The sequence below is a fragment of the Heterodontus francisci genome, chromosome 20 (genome assembly GCF_036365525.1).
Source record: "Heterodontus francisci isolate sHetFra1 chromosome 20, sHetFra1.hap1, whole genome shotgun sequence".
Taxonomy (NCBI): domain Eukaryota; kingdom Metazoa; phylum Chordata; class Chondrichthyes; order Heterodontiformes; family Heterodontidae; genus Heterodontus; species Heterodontus francisci.
This window is the reverse complement of record NC_090390.1, coordinates 31,224,213-31,243,514: the sequence shown is the minus strand read 5'-3', so window position 1 is coordinate 31,243,514 and position 19,302 is coordinate 31,224,213. Positions and strand designations below refer to the sequence as shown.

Sequence of the window (19,302 nt, the reverse complement as noted above, 5' to 3'; positions counted from 1 at the left end):
AAGTCATTAATATATATCAAGAAAAGCCAGGGTTCCAACACTGATCCGTGTGGAACTCCACTACAAACCTTCCTCCAGCCCGAGAAACATCCAGTAACCACTACTCTCTGTTTCCTGTCATTCAGCCAATTTTGTATCCATGTTTCTACTGTCCCTTTAATTCCATGAGCTATAAATTTGCTCACAAATCTGTTGTGTGGCACTTTGAAAGTCCATGTACGCCACAGCAACCACATTGCCCTCATCGACCCTCTCTGTTACCTCTTCAAAAAACTCCAGCAAGTTAGTTAAACACACTTTGCCCTTAACAAATCTGTGCTGGCTTCCATAATTAACCTGTATTTGTCCAAGTGACTGTTAATTTTGTCCTGAATTATCATTTCCAGACTCCCCACCACCGAGGTTAAACTGACTGCCCTACAGTTGATGGGCTTATCTTTACACCCTTTTTTGAACAAGGGTGTAACATTTGTAATTCTCCAGTCGTCTGGCACCGCCCCTGAGTCTAAGGAAGACTTCTCCACCATGGACAATAGTCTGACTGGCCTGTAATTGCCGGCTTTATCACTTACACTATTTTTTAAACAATGTGGAACATTTGCAATCCACCACTCCTCTGGCACCACCCCCATATCCAAGGAGGATTGGAAGATTGTGGTCAATATCTCCACAATTTCCACCCTTACTTCCTTCAGTAATCTAGGATGTATCCCACCCACACCAGTGACTTTTCTACTTTGAGGGAAACCAACATTTTAAGTACCTCCTCATTATCTATTTTTATCCTATTCAATATAACTAACTTTTAGGTTCCATTTTATGTTAACCACTAATCTATTCTCATCCTTTCTCTTTTCTCCTCTTATTGCCTTTTTTAGATCTCCTCTGTTCTTTTTGTGTTCAGCTTGGTATGAAGCAGTGGCTATAATAATATTTAAAGGGATTGTGCTAAGTAATTTGAAAATGAAGAACTTAAAAGGGTTTGGGTAAAGGTCATAGAAAAAGGATTAGAGCAGATGGCTTCAGTTGAAGAACTTGCATGGGTCCTGGAATGATGGGCTGAAAGGCCTCTTCTATTTGAGATTCCAGACAGAAATCTACCACATAGAACCTTTACCCAGTGATACAAGGCTTTTTTTAAATAGAGAACAACAACAACTTGTACTTATATAAACCTTTAACATAGAAAAGGAGAGGTAGTGTCGTGGTGATATTGTCACTGGACTAGTGACCCAGGGTATTGCTCTGGGGATAAAAACAAGAAATGCTGGAACCACTCAGCAGGTCTGGCAGCATCTGTGAAAAGAGAAGCAGAGTTAACGTTTCGGGTCAGTGACCCTTCTTCGGAACTGACAAATATTAGAAAAGTCACAGGTTATAAGCAAGTGAGGGGGGGGGGGGGGGGTGGGGCAAGAGATAACGAAGGAGGTCTAGGTTGGACCAGGCCACATAGCTGACCAAAAGGTCATGGAGCAAAGGCAAACAATATGTTAATGGTGTGTTGAAAGACAAAGCATTAGTACAGATTAGGTGTTAATACACTGAATATTGAACAGCAGCAAGTGCAAACCTGAAAAAAAAAACAGTGGGTAAGCAAACTGAACTAACTAAGATGAAATGAAATAAATGCAAAAAAAGATTGTAAAAAATGTAAAAAAGAATGTAAAAACAAGGAAGAAAAAATAACTAAAAATGAAAGTAAAATGGGGGGCTGTCATGCTCTGAAATTATTGAACTCAATGTTCAGTCCAGCTGGCTGTGCCGGCATTTCTTGTTTTTACTTCAGATTTCCAGCATCCGCAGTATTTTGCTTTTATTGCTCTGGGGACATGGGTTTGAATCCCACCACAGCAGAAAGTGGAATTTGAATTCACTTAATAAATCTGGAATTAAAACGTAGTCTAATGATGGCCATGAAACCATTGTTGATTGTTATTAAAAACCCATCTGGTTCATGAATGCCCTTTAGGGAAGCAAATCTGCTGTCCTTACCTGGTCTGGCCTACCTGTGAATGTGGTTGACTCTTAAATGCCATCTAAAATGGCTGAGTAAGCCACTCAGTTGTATCTAACCACTACAAAGTCAATAAAGAATGAAACCAGATGGACCTCCCGGCATCAACCTCAGCACTGGAAATGACAACAGCAAACCCAGCACTGTTGACCCTGCAAATTCCTCCTTACTAACATCTGGGGGCTTGTGCCAAAGTTGGGAGAGCTGTCCCACAGACAAGTCAAGCAACAGCCTAACATAGTCATACCCTTGGAATCATACTTTACAGTCAATGTCCCAGACACTGCCATTACCATCCCTGGGTATGTCCTAACCCACCACCAGGACAGACCTAGCAGAGGTGGCGGCACAGTGTTATACAGTCAGGAGGGAGCTGCCCTGGGAGTCCTCAACATCGACTCCAATCTCATGGCATCAGGTCAAACATGGACAAGGAAACCTCCTGCTGATTACCACCTACTGCCCTCTCTCTGTTGATGAATCAGTACTCCTCCATATTGAACACCACTTGGAGGAAGCACTGAGGGTGGTAAGGGTGCAGAATGTATGCTGGGTGGGGGACTTCAATGACCGTTATCAACAGTGGCTCGGTAGCACCACGACTGACCAAGTGGGCCGAATCCTAAAGCTCATAGCTGCTAAACTGGGTTTGCGGCAGGTGGTGAGGAAAAAACATACTTGACCTCATCAATCTGCATGCCGCAGATGCATCTGTCCATGACAGTATTGGTAGGAGTGACCACCGCACAGTCCTTGTGGAGACTAAGTCTCATCTTCACATTGAAGATACCCACCATTGTGTTGTGTGGCACTGCCACCTTGCTAAATGGGATAGATTTCAAAGAGATCTAGCAATGCAAAACTGGGCATCCATGAGGCGCTGTGGGCCATCAGCAACAGCAGAATTGTTCTCAACCACAACCTGTAACCTCATGGCCCGGCATATCCCTCCTCTACCATTACCATAAAGCCAGGAGACCAACCCTGGTTCAATGAAGAGTGCAGGAGGGCATACCTCAAAATGAGGTATCAACCTGGTGAAGCTACAACCCAGGACTATCTGCGTGCCAAACTGCGTAAGCAGCAAGCAATAGATAGAGCTAAGTGATCCCATAACAAACGGAACAGATCTAAGCTCTGCAGTCCTGCCACATCCAGTCGTGAATGGTGGTAGCCAATTAAACAACTAAATGGCGGAGGTGGTTCCATAATCCCTATCCTCAATGATGAGGGAGCCCAGCACATCAGTGCAACTATCTTCAGCCAGCAGTGCCGAGTTGATGATCCATCTCCGCCTCCTCCTGAAGTCCCCAGCATCACAGATGCCAGTGTTCAGCCAATTTGATTCACTCTGCATGATGTCAAGAAACGAATGAAGGCACTGGATACTGCAAAGGCTATGGGCCTTGACAACATTCCCACAGTAATACTGAAGACCTGTGTGCTCCAGAATTTGCCGCACCCCTAGCCAAGCTGTTCCAGTACAACTACAACACTGGTATCTACTTGGCAATGTGGAAAGTTTCCCAGGTATGTCCTGTACACAAAAATCAGGACAAGTCCAACCTGGCCAATTACCGCCCATCAGTCTACTCTCAATCATCAGTAAAGTGATGGAAGGTGTCGTTGACAGTGCTATCAAGCAGCACTTACTTAGCAATAACCTGCTCAGTGATGCTCAGTTTGGATTCCGCCAGGGCCACTCAGCTCCTGACCTCATTACAGCCTTGGTTCAAACATGGTCTAAAGAGCTGAACTCAGAAGATGAGGTGAGAGTGAATGCCCTTGACATCAAGGCAGCATTTGACCGAGTATGGCATCAAGGAGCCCTAGCAAAACTGAAGTCAATGGGAATCGGGGACAACTCTCCGCTGGTTGGAGTCATACCTAACGGAAAGGAAGATGGTTGTGGTTGTTGGAAGTCAATCATCTGAGCTCCAGGACATCACTGCAGGAGTTCCTCAGGATATTGTCCTAGGCCCAACCATCTTCAGCTGCTTCATCAATGACCTTCCTGCAATCATAAGGTCAGAAGTGGGGATGTTCACTGATGATTGCACAATGTTCAGCACCATTCATGACTCCTCAGATACTGAAGCAATCCGTGTAGAAATGCAGCAAGACCTGGACAATAACCAGGCTTGGGCTGATAAGTGGCAAGTAACAATTGTGCCACACAAGTGCCAGGCAATGACCATCTCCAACAAGAGAGAATCTAACCATCTCCCCTTGACATTCAATGGCATTACCATCGCTGAACTCCCACTATCAACATCCTGGGGGTTACCATTGACCAGAAACTGAACTGGAATAGCCATATAAATACCGTGGCTACAAGAGCCGGTCAGAGGCTAGGAATCCTGAGGCAAGTAACTCACCTCCTGACTCCCCAAAGCCTGTCCACCATCTACAAAGCAGAAGTCAGGAGTGTGATGGAATACTCTCCACTTACCTGGATGGGTGCAGCTCCAGCAACACTCAAGAAGCTCGACACCATCTAGGGCAAAGCAGCCCGCTTGATTGGCACCCCATCTACAAACATTCACTCCCTCCACCACCGATGCACAATGGCAGCAGTGCGTACCATCTACAAGATGCACTGCAGCAACGCACCAAGGCTCCTTAGACAGCACCTTCCAAACCCGTGACCTCTACCACCTACAAGGACAAGGGCAGCAAATGGTTGGGAACACCACCACCAGCAAGTTCCCCTCCAAGCCACACACCATCCTAACTTGGAATTATATCGCCGTTCCTTCACTGTCGCTGGGTCAAAATCCTGGAACTCCCTTCCTAACAGCACTGTGGGTGTCCCGACCCCACATGGACTGCAGTGGTTCAAGAAGGCAGCTCACCACTACCTTTTCAAGGGCAATTAGGGATGGGCAATAAATGTTGGCCAAGCCAACGATGCCCACATCCCATGAATGAATGAAAAAAAAGTCCCAAGATGATTCACAGTTGCACAATCAGGAAAAAATTGACGCCAAACCAAAGAATTATATATTAGATGGCGTGACAAATAGCTTGTTCATAGAGGTGGGTTTAATGGAGGGTCTTAAGGGAGGAGAGGGTGGTAGAGAGGTTTAGGACTAAGATGGCCAAAGGCCCAACCTACGACAGTGGGGCGAAGAAAATGATGGATGCACAGAAGACCAGAGTCAGAGGAATGCAGAGTTTTCGGAAGGTTGTAGGACATGAGGAGATTACAGAGATTAGGAGAGAAAAATCAATGTAAGGGGCAACTGATCATAGCACAAGTCATCACTAAGAGAAGACAAGATAAATCGAGACATAGCGATTAGGTGATCCCAAGCTTGTCTTTTAAAAGTCTGAAGATTGTATGAATGCACATTGTGTGTGTATACATGAAAAACAAGATATCTTACCTACTTGGAGACATATCCCAGCAGACATCTGTTGATACTGTGGTTAGATTACATGTTCTAGAAAATTACAAAAAAATGCAGTGAACTAGCAACAGATGGAAGAGATGCAGTGACATCATGTGACCAAGCGATCAGTCTGAGTGACTTGCCTTGATCTTATGATTTTGGAATTGAGTCGATTTCTACTGGCCAGTTTCTGTCGCCTGGCCGTTTCCCTGTTGGTTCTGGTAGAGTTGTCAAAGGAAGGTTGATGTACTGTATGGTATCCTGTATCCTGTAACATATTCAGGAGATTAGGGAATAGTGGCTTCAATAAACTCTTTGTGAACAGGTTATCAGTGACCTTAGGTCAGTGGTTTATTTTAAAGATGCATCTGTTAAATTATGAACGAGTTCCTTGCAAACTGAATTTTTGAAATGGATCTTTTCCTGTTTGGTTTCTTCACTAATTCGTGGAACTTGTTTTCTTCTTCAAAGACAGAAAGGGTAGCTAAGGCTGTGGACTTTCCTGTGAATCCCGGTTTGTGATTGTCAGAGCTGTCGACACTGGGGACATGGGAATAAGGTTTATAACAAGTTTGATTTTAACAGAAAATCCTTTCGAGCATGGGTGGCTTTATGCTTTTCAGAGTAAAATTTGTCACTTTTTTCAACTAAAATCATTGTCAATTCAGCTAGCAGATATTGTAATTTCACAATTTACTATGTCACTCATTCAAGTCTTAAAGGTTAATTTTACTCAAATCTTTTAAATGCCATCATCAATTAAACTTAATGGGGCTGAGATTCAACACCAAAAGTGTACTTTTACAGCATATCGGTCATCTCATCCTTTACTTTAATGTCCCCTCCTCAATATTGTTCACGTCCTTGTTGGAGTGCTGGAGAGCTTTGCTTTAGTACAGTGCCCCATCTAGTGGTCCAACCAGAAACTGGCAAATTTCACAAAATGTACATTGGAGGCTCGATTTGAGCTTTTAGGCCTAGCCCTGCATTCCTAGAGGTTTTAGACTGATGTCTTTTACTTTATTTGACTTTATTTTTCTGCTTAGGAATCAGTGGTCGGAGACTGAAATGCAAAATGCAATTTTTTAAAATTACTATTGTACTATCAGATTGTTTGGACTCTGTTCAAAGTTTAACAGCTGAATCCCTGAAGTAAATCACTGGCCTAACTCACAGCCATTGTGTCCCTCATTAAAACTCAATGTTCAACATCCTCAATCTATACTTCAAGTTTTATTGCTCATATCATGTTTCTCTACCCCATTTAATTTAAATTGCTGGAGTAGGGCTGTGAAATGAACCACATCGAAGCCCAGTGGAATAATCTATTGAGAGTAGGATGCAACCTAAAGACAGACGCAGCTCATTTTTGTGAGACGTTAAAATAGATTTTTGTCTCTTTTTTTATTCTTTTTCATGGGATGTGGACGTCACTGGCTAAACCAGCATACTATCCCTAATTGCTTTTGAGAAGGTGATGGTGAGCCATCTTCTTGAACCGCTGCAGTCCATGTGGGGTAGGTACACCCACAGTGCTGTTAGGAATGGAGCTCCAGGACCTTGACTCAGCAGCAGTGAAGGAATGGTGATGTACTTCCAAGTCAGGATGGTGTGTGGCTTGGAGGGGAACTTGCAGGTGGTGATGTTCCCATGCATCTACTGCCCTTGTCCTTCTAGGTGGTCGAGGTCACGGGTTTGGAAGGTGCTGTCTAAGGAGCATTGCTGCAGTGCATCTTGTAGATGGTACACACTGCTGCCACTGTGCGCCGGTAGTGGAGGGAGTGAATGTTTGTAGATGGAGTGCCAATCAAACGGGCTGTTTTGTCCTAGCTGGCGTCGAGCTTCTTGAGTGTTGTTGGAGCTGCACTAATCCAGGCAAGTGGAGATTATTCTATCACACTGCTGACTTGTGCCTTGTAGATAGTGGACAGGCATTGGGAAGTCAGGAGGTGAGTTACTCGCTGAAGAATTCCCAGTGTCTGACCAGCCCTTGTAGCCATGGTATTTATATGGCTACTCCTGTTCAGTTTCTGGTCAATAGAAATGCCCAGGATGTTGATGGTGGGGCTTCAGCAATGGTAATGCCTTTGAATGTCAAGGGGAGATGGCTGGATTCTCTCTTGTTGGAAATGGTCAGTGCCTGACATTTATGTGACACAAATGTGCTGCTCCTGGCATGCCCTCCTGCACTCTTCATACGACTAGAGTTGGTCCCCCAGCTTGTTGGTCATGGTAGAGTGGGAAATATGCCGGGCCATGAGGTTACAGATTGTATTCAATACACTTCTGCTGCTGATGGCCCAAAGTCACTCTGGATGCCCAGTTTTGAGTTGCTAGATCAGTTCAAAATCTATCCCATTTTGAATGGTGATAGTGCCACACAACACGATGGAGGGTATCCTCAATGTGAAGACGGGACTTCATCTCCACAAGGATTGTGCGATGGTCACTTCATCAACACTGTCATGGACAGACGCATCTGTGACAGGTAGATTGGTGAGGACGAGGTCAAGGAGGGTTTTTCCTCTTGTTTCTCTCACCACCTGCTGCAGATGCAGTCTAGCAGCTATGTCCTTCAGGACGTGGCCCACTTGGTCAGTAGTAGCTACCAAGCCACTCTTGGTGATGGACATTGAAGTCCCCCACCCAAAATACATTCTGTGCCCTTGCTACCTTCAATGCTTCTTCCAAGTGATGTTCAGAGTTCAGTGATAAGCAGCAGGAGGTTTCCTTGCCGATGTTTGACCTGATGCTGTGAGTCTTCATGGGGTCTGGAGTCAGTGTTGTAGACTCCCAGGGAAACTCCCTCCCTGCCGTACACAACCTCAGGGATGGTGGTGTCTGGGACATATTCTATAAGGTATGATTCCGTGAGTATGACTATGTCAGAATGTTGCTTGATTAGTCTGTGGGACAGCTCTCCCAATTTTGGCACAAGCCAAGTAAAAAGGATTTTGCTGGGTCGACAGGGCTGGGTGTGCCGTTGTGCTTTCCGGTGCCTAGGTTGATGTTGGGTGGTTCGTCGGATTTTATTCCTTTTGGTCTTCTCTAGCAGTTTGGTGCAACTGAGTGGCTAGCTAGACCATTTCAGAACATCTAAGAGTCAACCACATTACTGAGGGTCTGGAGTCACATGTAGGCCAGACTAGTTAAGGATGGCAGATTTCCTTCCCTAAAGGACATTAGTGAACCAGATTGGTTTCTATGACAATTGACAATGCGACAATGGTTTCATGGTCACCATTACTGAGACTGGCTTTTTTTAAATTCCAGATTTATTAATCAGTTGCCAGGGTGGGATTTGAACCCATGTCCCCAGAGATTTGGCCTGGGCCTCTGGATTGCTTGTCCAGTGACATTACCACTGCGCCACTGCCTCCCCCTGCTGCAGTGGAGATTATGGCTCAGAAATTCAATGGTACCACACCCATTTTTCAGGTGCAAAACAGGGGACTTAACATCCAATATGGTGTAGGGGCACGGCGCTCATTACACGCCAGAAGTGCACTGGCGATCATTTGGTAAAAGCAGAAAAAGAGCCATCCAGGGCCAACAACTGAAACAGGAAATTGGTCCTTTACATATGCTCATAGGGGACCTGGTGCCTGTTTGAGGCCCCATTTCGAAAATTTGGCTGCTCTGATGATAGCTGGCACTGGGTGAGAAAACTGATTGGGGACGCCCAGCAGCTCTCTGCAACCTGCTGGATTTGAATATATGAGGCCCAAGGCTCAATATTGGATGGTTGTTGGGTCCACCCATTCCCCCACCAGGATCAATTTCTAGGCATAGAACTTATTAACATAAAAAGTTGCAACTTTTATTTGAATTTGTACCCAATCAGATAATTAATTGATATTCATTTGTCAAACAGGTTCAACGCTATGAGGCTGCCTCAACAATATATGGTCCTCACACTCTCTCGGCCTACATCCAACAGTTTAAAGGTCTTGCTAAGGCCATAGCAGAGGTCAGCATGGGTGCTTATTGTTTTTCATTTTAAAAGCTGATTACCCTAAGCTAATCCCGTGATGATATAAAACTGCCAGTCAGTGGTCGAAGCAAATACAGATCAACCTCTTTCAATAAATTTATTTTCTATTGTATAAATAAATCATCATAAATATGTACATCTCCATAAAATTTTGTTTATCTGTATCATAATTCTAGGAGTGGCTGGTAGCTTGTGAAAAATTGCTTTTGTCTAAGCCTAGTTGACCATATTTTGTGCTTTTATTGTACCCAGTGGTAAAGATTGGTTAGATACATTAACATTGTGTTTGGGAGAGCAGAGCTTATTCTTACAGAAGACATTTTTTTATTCTTTCATGGGATGTGGGCGTCGCTGGCAGGTCAGCATTTGTTGCCCATCCCTAGTTACCCTTGAACTGAGTGGTTTGCTAGGCCATTTCAGAGGGCAATTAAGAGTTAACCACATTGCTGTGGGTCTGGAGTTGCATGTAGGCCAGACCAGGTAAGGGGAGCAGATTTCATTCCCTAAAGGACATCAGTGAACCAGGTGGGTTTTTATGACAATTGGTGATAGTTTCATAGCACCATTACTAAGACTAGCTTTCAATTCCAGATTTTTAAAAATTTGTTAATTGAATTTCAATTCCACCAGTTGCCTTGGTGGGATTTCAACCAGTGCCCCAGGGCATTAACCTGGGCCTCTGGATTACCAGTCCAGTGACCTTACCACTCCGTCACCATCTCCCTTAATCTTGAGTGTAATCCATATTTTGTTTAATACAATACAGCACTCTAGTCACTTTATGTATTACACTTTGTGTAATAACTTGAAAAAGACAAAAAGAAGATTCTGAATAAAATTTGTTGCCATTTTCAGTATGCAGAAGACTGACTAAGAACTGGATGAAATCTAAACTGGGGCTTTTAAAAAAAACGTGCTTTTGAAAAAGGTATTTTTTACAGTGGAAGTTAGGGGGAATCATGAATTGATCCAACCTTGCAAGGACTGATGGTGGCTATTCAAGTACGGAGCATTATAATTAACAGCTTCAAGCCCTGCCTACACTTTGTCTAAGTCAACCATTTCTTTTCTTAATTTTTCAGCTTTTTACTTCACAACTGATTAAACTTTTCAGAATCACTTCAGTCGAAACTCATCTGACAGTACAATGTGCTGGGTACTAATTCACAAGGCACAACTGAATTAGCTTGATCTTGTAGCCTGTTTCAGTTAACGCTGTATAAATACTGTTTACCAGTTGTGATCTCTGTTTTTAGGAAATGTTGCTCAAGCATTGAGAAGTGAACTTGGTTTTGGTTGCTTTATCCTGATCTAGGTTCCAAACTCATGAATGATACCTTCAACTAGACTTTGTATACTTGGTGACAATAATACTTTGTCCAATTTTGTAACTTAGTTTCAGAATCATGTACTTCCCACTTCCTAATGGTTGATCTTTAAGTCACTAAAAGGCTTATTATACCTGTAACTATTTTCTGATGTTCCAGGATTCTGTTGATCAATTGCCTAAGGGTCCTGAACCACCCAATTTTTCTGACAACAAGTTGATCTCATTACTGTTCCCTAACCCAGTTGACAAAACACCAACCAATACATCATTTGGTGATGTAGTAATGGATGTACAACCATCATACAGACCGGTAAGCAAAACATGCTTGTTCATGTTTCCTGTTTATACATAACTCGCTTTAAAAATGCATTTTTTTCTCTGGACATTAGAGGGGATTATGAAAAGATCTATCCTTGAAATTAATGATAACATATTTCAGTTATTTATAATCAGGGCACATTTTATTCCTTCAACTCTAATTTTCCTCTTGATCTTCCTTTACTGCCTTTGCTGAAGCCAGGAACAGATCCATAAACACAATACCTGGTACTTCAACCATTCTTGATGTTGTTACGACTGAGGCAGAAGGAGTGCACTGTTTATTCTAGTTCCACAACACATATTTAATTTTTTTCCCACTTACCGATGCGGTCAATCATAGACTCTATTTTTATCACAGAATAAAACACACCAACCAGGTTTCTTTAATAAACAACAAAATTATCAGTTTATTATAAAACAAGTCTTAACTGGTAATGAAGTAAAGCATAAACACACAGATTTCAGTATAACAGTTCCCTTTTTAACTTAGCCCCTTGCAATTACACACACATACATACTTCACCTAACCAGAAAAATAAAAGGGGTTTTGGTTTTAGAGCTCTGTTACAAAAAAGAGAAATGAAGCAAAGGCAAACGGTATGTTAATGATGTGCTGAAAGACAAAGCGTTAGTACAGAGAGGGTGTTAATTGACAGTAAAATCAACAGCCCTGGCCCAAAGCACAAACATGAAAAAAGCAGTGGTTAAAAAAAATGATGAAACAAACCAAAATAAAATAACCAAATAAAAAAGAAAAAAGAAAAATTAACAAAATAAAACCGGGGGGTGGGGTGGGGGGGGGGTGCCCGTCGTGCTCTGAAACTGTTGAACTCAGTGTTCAGTCCAGCAGGCTGTCTCGTGCCTAATCAGTAAATGAGATCTGTTCCTTGAGCTTGCGTTGATGTTCACTGGAACACTGCAGCAAGCCCAGGACAGATATGTGGACATGAGAGCGGGGGGGGGTGGGGGGGGGGGTGTTGAAATGGCAAGCAACTGGAAGCTCAGGGCATGCTTTCAGACTGAGCGGAGGTGTTCCGCAAAGCGGTCACCCAACCTGCGTTTGATCTCCCCAACGTAGAAGAGACCACGTTGTGAGCAGCGAATACAGTATACTACATTGAAAGAAGTACAAGTAAATCACTGCTTCACCTGAAAGGAGTGATTGGAGCCTTGAATAGTGAGGAGAGAGGAGGTAAAAGGGAAGGTATTACACCACCTGCGATTGCATGGGAAGGGGACGAGGTGTTGGGGGTGATGGAGCAGTGGACCAGGGCGCGAGGAGGGACATGAGCTTGTTTACAACCCAAGTCCAGGAATCCTTCTGGTGACCTCTTTTTAAAAAACACAAAGTTCAGCATCTCTTCAAGCTTCCAGATGAATCAATGTCCATAATTCAACGTATAAGTCCTTAAAACATATTTTACAAAAAATAGAAGCACTCTTGTAACAATGTTTATGTCAGTGGAGTTGGGCTATTCTACTATGAGGGGAAATCACAGTTGCGCTTAACCCTCTCTCCACCAACTAATCACATATGTGCAATTCCAGCAAGGGTCATTGAAGAGTAACCATTATTGATGTACCCTTCTATCCCCAGAAAATGGAGGACAACATCTGATGCATCTCAGCAATGCCAAGCAGTGCATTTACCCATCACAAAATCAGAGAGCAGCCAAAATGTTGGTTCTGAGTATTTTATGAATGCTGGCCATGTCATAACCTGAACTAAGTTTGTACAGCATGCCATTGCTGATATTCCCTCTCACCAGATTCTGGGAACATTGCAGTCAATCCAAAGGTCACGTTCAAAGCAAAAGATTAGATCTAAATCCTACCTTTGGACTAATTTATTATATACTGATTTATTTGAACATTATGTAGTTCGAAATTTATTGTAAAGTTCAAAAGGTTACAATCCTGAGGTATTTTAGCAGTTTATTGGGGCAAGCTCCATTTCACAGCAGAGGGTCTGGTTGAAAATTTGTATTGTTTTACACATTTTAAGTACACAAAATACATTTTAAGGGTTGTGAATTTAACAGAGTAATTAAAGGCATTTTAAACATAATATTTCAACCCAAATATAATTTTTAAAAAGCAGGTAAGCCACGTTTTGTTTTGTAACTTTATTTTTCTCCTTCCATTGCTCCAAATGTACTTGGGTCAGAAATTTGATGGAGGTTAAGTTCGATGCTTGTAACATTAGAATACTTAAATCCCAATTGGGTGACCCAAACCAAGGTAGTGGTCCTGTTCCCAGACCTCAGCTGATGCCACTTGTTGTATGATCGCTTCAAGAGTGATGTCCCTTTAAGAATTCAGTATGTTAATGAGCTAAGTACCAGGCCACAGTCACTCTGTAACTGTAACACCCTAGACGAAGGTTCTGTACATAGTTTGCTTTGTATTGCATATACTAGTTTAGCTGTTAATAAAACTGTTGGGGATCTTCAAGGCAGGAATCCACGTATCTCGTTGTGTTGCGTGAGACAACACAAGAACACATGACACCACTCTTGTTACAAGGACCATTGAAGTAATTTGGGATGGCCAGCATTCTCATTTCTTCTTGCTGTAGAGAAGCATATGACCATATGATTTCACCTCTGAGCTGAGGTTGGGAATTAGTCAGTGGATCTGAAACCTGTTGTTACAGGTTTAGGATCTTGTCTTATACTCCCTCAGACTCAGCAGTGTAGCTCACTGCTGTAAGTGTGCTTAGTGTCTTACCCTTAGGCACATGCCTGTATTGTCCAATATCTCATTCTATAATAAAGTAAATTGGGGTATAAAGCACTTTCTGCTCTGAACTGGATACTCATATCTTTCGCATAGGTTTCCACTCCCCTCCAACCCTTTTGAAGGAAGACTGAGAAAGCACCTGGTAAGGTGAGGTTAGATACAGATCTTTAAGCTGCTTTATTTCACAGCAAGGGAACCAACAGAACAACAGTTATGGTCAGGCTCACTTAATTCAATCATTACAACTTGGCTTCAGATAATAATACAAAATAATGAACATGCTACACTTCCTCTTATCAGATAATCATGTTGCCTAGCAGAAACAAAATTGCTCCTACCTACCCTCCTATGTACTCCTCCTGAACCTGCTGAGAGCTTGCACTCACAGCTTTCTGTTTTAAATACTGACTGCCAGTGAGTGTTTCTGCCTCAGTTTTTAATCTCACCAAGTTCACAACCGAAGGGAATGGCCTATGTTAGACAACCTCTGCTGAGCGCCCAGGACCAGGGACCTCTGAACACAATGGGTGTGAGGTGTTTATCAGTTACCAAGGCAGGCTTATTATTTTGGGATAGGGCCCTGGAGAGACCTAAATGGTGACCATGGAATGAATAAAATAATGCTGACAAACAGCTGGACAAATCTTTGTGATTTGTATTGTTACAAGTCTTGGTGAGCAATGGTAAGTGTGCTTACTATAGACTTCAAAATATATTTAAACTGTTTAGTTTTAGAACTAGTGGAATTCCATACTTGGCTTTGATACAGTGAAGAATTAACCTGGATCGATATAAATCACATCTGCTCACATGTTTATATTTGTTGTAGGGAAATGTTGCAGAAGTGACGTTTGTGAGTGGGAATCCCAGGAACTCAGTTACTTCTATGGTATGTCATTCATTCAGATATTCAGGAAGAAGGATATGCTAAAATGTTTAGTTTCTTGAAATAAGCACCAGGTTTTGGGGACTGTCTTCAGAAGGTGCGTTACATTGCTTGGTCAACACCTTGCTTTGCTACTTTTACCGTAGGTTGATTTCATCTAGTGTGTACAGCCCTTAATGAGAAGGGGTGTGAGACCAAACGCAACACCAAGTAATATGTTTACAGTAAGTAGGGTAATATTAGCATTCAGAAAGATGTCCTGATTTTTGAACTGGAGCTGTCCTTTGATTTTTGTGAGGTAAGCCCCTCCTCTTACTTTGAGCAGACTCCATGCAGAGGGATTCAGACCGGCAGCAGTGCTGAGTGGGAATCGCTAAATCCTGTTGAGCAGCAGCTCTTAAAGCTGGCAGCTCCCCCTCGACACTTGCCCACATTCCAACAAGCAAACCTGCCACATAACTGCTGAGCAGTACATGTGAGAACATAGGAATATAGAAACAGGAGTACGCCATTCAGCCCCTCAAGCCTGTTCCACCAATCAATTAGATCATGGGTGATCTGTATCTTAACTCCATCTGCCTGCATTGGCATTGTAACCTTTAATGTCCTTACCTAACAAAATTCTCTCAATTTCACTCTTGACATTTTTCAGTTGGCATAGCCTCAATAGCTTTTTGGGGAGAGAGTTCCAGATTTGCACTACCCTTTGTGTGAAGAAGTGCTTCCTGCCATCAGCCCTGAATGACCCAGCTCTAATTTTAAAGCTATGCCCCCTTGTTCTGGACTCTCATCACCAAACAAAATAATTTCTCTCTCTATCTATCCTATCAAATCCTTTAAATATCTTCAACACCTAAAATAGATCACCCCTTAATCTACTAGACTCAAGGCAGTTTCAGTCTTGATTCAGTGATCTCGAAAAGATTAGTGCCGTGGAGGCTGCAGGTGTGATCGCCAAGTGATCAGCACATACTGCCTCTCGCACTTACCTTTGTAATGGCAGGCACATGGTTGGTGTCAGTGTTGGGGGAGCATTTTTGGCCTGGCTGACTCTGTCCTGCAGCAGGTCTGGGACCTGGACTCTAGGTTGTTGCACAGGGACAGAGCTGTGATCCGTCAGATCAGCTATTAATCAGAAGTTGTAAAACAAATGGACCATGCCGGCAGGAGAAAAGTTCTTGCAGGTAAACAGGAATGCGAACGTGGATAATTGGGATTCCATTATCATTTAGTTTAGCTATTAAACTGGTTCCCTGCCACATTCATTCATATAAGGAGATCGATAACTTGGCCTGACTATTTTTCATACTTGTATGATGTTGTATCTGTTTTAGGCTGGTAGAACATTTCTGACAGTAGAAAAGTATGAGAATGCCACTGGCAATTGGATTGTCATGTACAATGATGCTTCTTGGGAGACCAGGTAAGTTTCCTTTATCATTTGTCATTGTCTGCAGCGAGCTGTCGTTAGAATTAAATCTAGACAAGATATTTTCAATAACTATCTAAATTTTCCCATAAAAATCAATGCACTCTAATTCAAGCTAATTTTTTAGATAGATAAATAAAACTGAGAATGCTGGAAGTAATCTGCAGGTCTGGCAGCATCTGTGGAGAGAGAAACAGAGTTAACGTTTCAGGTCAATGACTTTTCATCGGAACATGAAGAAGTTAGAGATGTATCAGCTTTTAAAGAGGACGCATTTCTAATTCAGTACATTAGAAGTCCACCAAAGGAGGATTCATTACTGGATCCAGTAATGGGGAATGAACCAGACAGATAAGAGAAGTACAAGTAGGGGAACATCTAGACAATAGTGATCATAATATGATACAGTTTAATAATAATTGTGAAAGACGTAAGTGTGGCAAAGACCAGGGTAATAATTGGAGAAAAGCTGATTTTGAGGCGCTGAGGATAGAACTTGGTAAAATAAAACGGGAAACAATATTGGGAAACTTTGCTGTAGAACAGCAATAGGAAACATTTAAAAAGATGTTTAATACAGCCCAGGAAAAATATATTCTGCTTGAAGGAAAGAAAGAAAGACTTACATTTATATAGCGCTTTTCATGACCACCGAACATCTCAAAGCGCTTTACAGCCAATGAAATACTTTTGAAATGTAGTCACTGTTGCAATATAGGAAATGCAGCAGCCAATTTGCACACAGCAAACACTCAAACAGCAATGTGATAATGACTAGATGATCTGTTTTTCTGATGTTGATTGAGGGATAACTTTTGGCCAGGACACTGGGGAGAACTTCCCTGCTCTTCGAAATAGTGCCATGGGATCTTTTACATCCACCCAACCTACAGATGTGTCCTTGGTTTAAAGTCTGATCTGAAAGACTGCACCTCCAACAGTGCAATACTCCCTCAGCACTGCACTGGAGTGTCTGCCTTGTTTTTTTGCACTGAAGCCCTGGAGTGGGACTTGAATCTGGAACCTTGTGACTCAGGTACGTGTGCTACCAATTGAGCCATGTCTGATACTCTAAACAAGCTAACCCGTAATGAGGTACCATGGATGAATAAAAGCATAAAGAAAAAATTGAGGATAAGGAAAGAGGCACACTAAGTGCATGGACAGCAGGGGAGAGCATCACAGGGCAAATATGCAGAGATTAGTTGAAAAAAACCCATGAGGAAGACAAAGAGGGACTATGAATTTAAATTACCAAGGAGCCGAAAGCAAAATAATAAACTATCCTAGAGCTGCGTAAATAAAGAAAGGAAAGTTGGGATGGGAATAGGGCCATCAGGAATGGTCAGGATAAAATCACCAACAGAAATAGTGAAATGGCAGAAATATTAAATAGTTATTTTGCTTCGGTATTTACCAGGACACGGATCAGGGAACATGACCACTTTCTCAAGGGCAATTAGGGATGGGCAACAAGTGCTGGCCTTGCCAGCGATGACCACATCCTATGAAATGGATAAAAATATTAACAGTTTTTTTAGAAAAAGGTGTAGTGCAAGAGGACTGGTGGAAAACTAATGTTATACCTATATTTCTGAAGACAGGTAGAACATGTTTGGGGAACTATTGACCAGTCAGCTCAACGGTGGCAGTATGAAAAATAATAGAAGCCCGACTAAAGGACAAAATAGAATAATGTAGAAACCAAAAATATAATAATAAATAGTCAACATGGATCTCAAGAAGGAAAGTCTTGCTTGTCCAAACTCATTCAATTTTTTGAAGGGATAACAGAGAGAGTAGACAAGGGTATTGCAACAAATGTAATATATCTAGATTTTCAAAAGGCCTTCAATAAGGTACCACATAATAGACTACTGCCGAAGATCAAAGCATATGGAGTCAGGGGACACATAGCAGATTGAATAGTTAGCTGGCTGAAAGACAGAAAACAGACTGAAGGTGTAAAGGATAGCTATTCAGAATAGCAGACGGTGGGAAATGGGGTCCCACAAGGATCAGTGCTGGGTTTATTATTGTTCACAATCTCTAGTAATGATTTAGACTTTGGAATCAAAAACACAATTTCTCAATTTGCGGATGACATCAACTTGGGAGAAGTAGTCAACACTGAGGAGGACTGCAACAAGTTACAAGATGACATGAATAAACTTTAAGAATGGGCATGTAATTAGCCAATGAATTTCAACATAGAAAAGTGTGAGATAAAACATTTTGGCGAGAAAAAAGGAGGTCACATATTACTTGGAAAATAAGAATCTAAATGGGGTAGAGGAGCAAAGTCATCTGGGAGTAAAATTACACAAATCACTAACAGTTGTGACGTAGGTCAATAAGGCCAAAACAAAATCAATCTAATCACGAGGGTTCATTCGGAAAGGGATAAGTAACTTGCATCCATGAACTTATTGTGGATGATTGCATCGATATCTTGGCCTTGATGGAAATGTGGCTGAGGGGTGATGACACCTTTCCCCCTTAATGAAGCCTCCTCACTTGGCTACATTTTCCACCACTTGCCCCAGTGGTAGGGAAATTATTGGAGAGGATTCTTCGGGACAGGATTTACTCCCATTTGGAAACAAATGAACTTATTAGCGAGAGGCAGCATGGTTTTATGAAGAAAAGGTCGTGTCTCACTAACTTGATCGAGTTTTTTGAGGAACTGACGAAAATGATTGATGAAGGAAGGGCAGTGGATGTTGTCTACATGGACTTCAGTAAAGCCTTTGACAAGGTCCTTCATGGCAGACTGGTACAAAAGGTGAAGTCAGATGGGATCAGAGGTGAGCTGACAAGATGGATACAGAACTGGCTCAGTCATAGAAGACAGAGGGTAGCAGTGGAAGGGTGCTTTTCTGAATGGAGGGCTGTGACTAGTGGTGTTCCACAGGGATCAGTGCTGGGATTTGCTGTTTGTAGTATATATAAATTATTTGGAGGAAAATATAGCTGATCTGATTAGTAAGTTTGCGGACGACACAAGGTTGGTGGAGTTGCGGATAGTGATGAGGATTGTCAGAGGATACAGCAGGATATAGATCGGTTAGAGACTTGGGTGGAGAAATGACAGATGGAGTTTAATTCGGACAAATGTGAGGTAATGCATTTTGGAAGATCTAATACAGGTGGGAAGTATACAGTAAATGGCAGAACCCTTAGGAGTATTG

The 19,302-nt window shown here is 42.3% G+C and overlaps 1 protein-coding gene across 1 annotated transcript in view; it reads left to right on the top strand.

Moving 5' to 3' along the window:
- asah2 (N-acylsphingosine amidohydrolase 2) overlaps nt 1–19,302 on the top strand; it is a 137,809-nt gene that overhangs the window by 93,355 nt on the left and 25,152 nt on the right. Inside the window, exons 18-21 of the mRNA XM_068052503.1 lie at nt 9,284–9,379; nt 10,891–11,043; nt 14,626–14,685; nt 16,017–16,105. Of these exons, the coding sequence (XP_067908604.1) occupies nt 9,284–9,379; nt 10,891–11,043; nt 14,626–14,685; nt 16,017–16,105 (398 nt within the window). The remainder of the gene's footprint in view (nt 1–9,283; nt 9,380–10,890; nt 11,044–14,625; nt 14,686–16,016; nt 16,106–19,302) is intronic.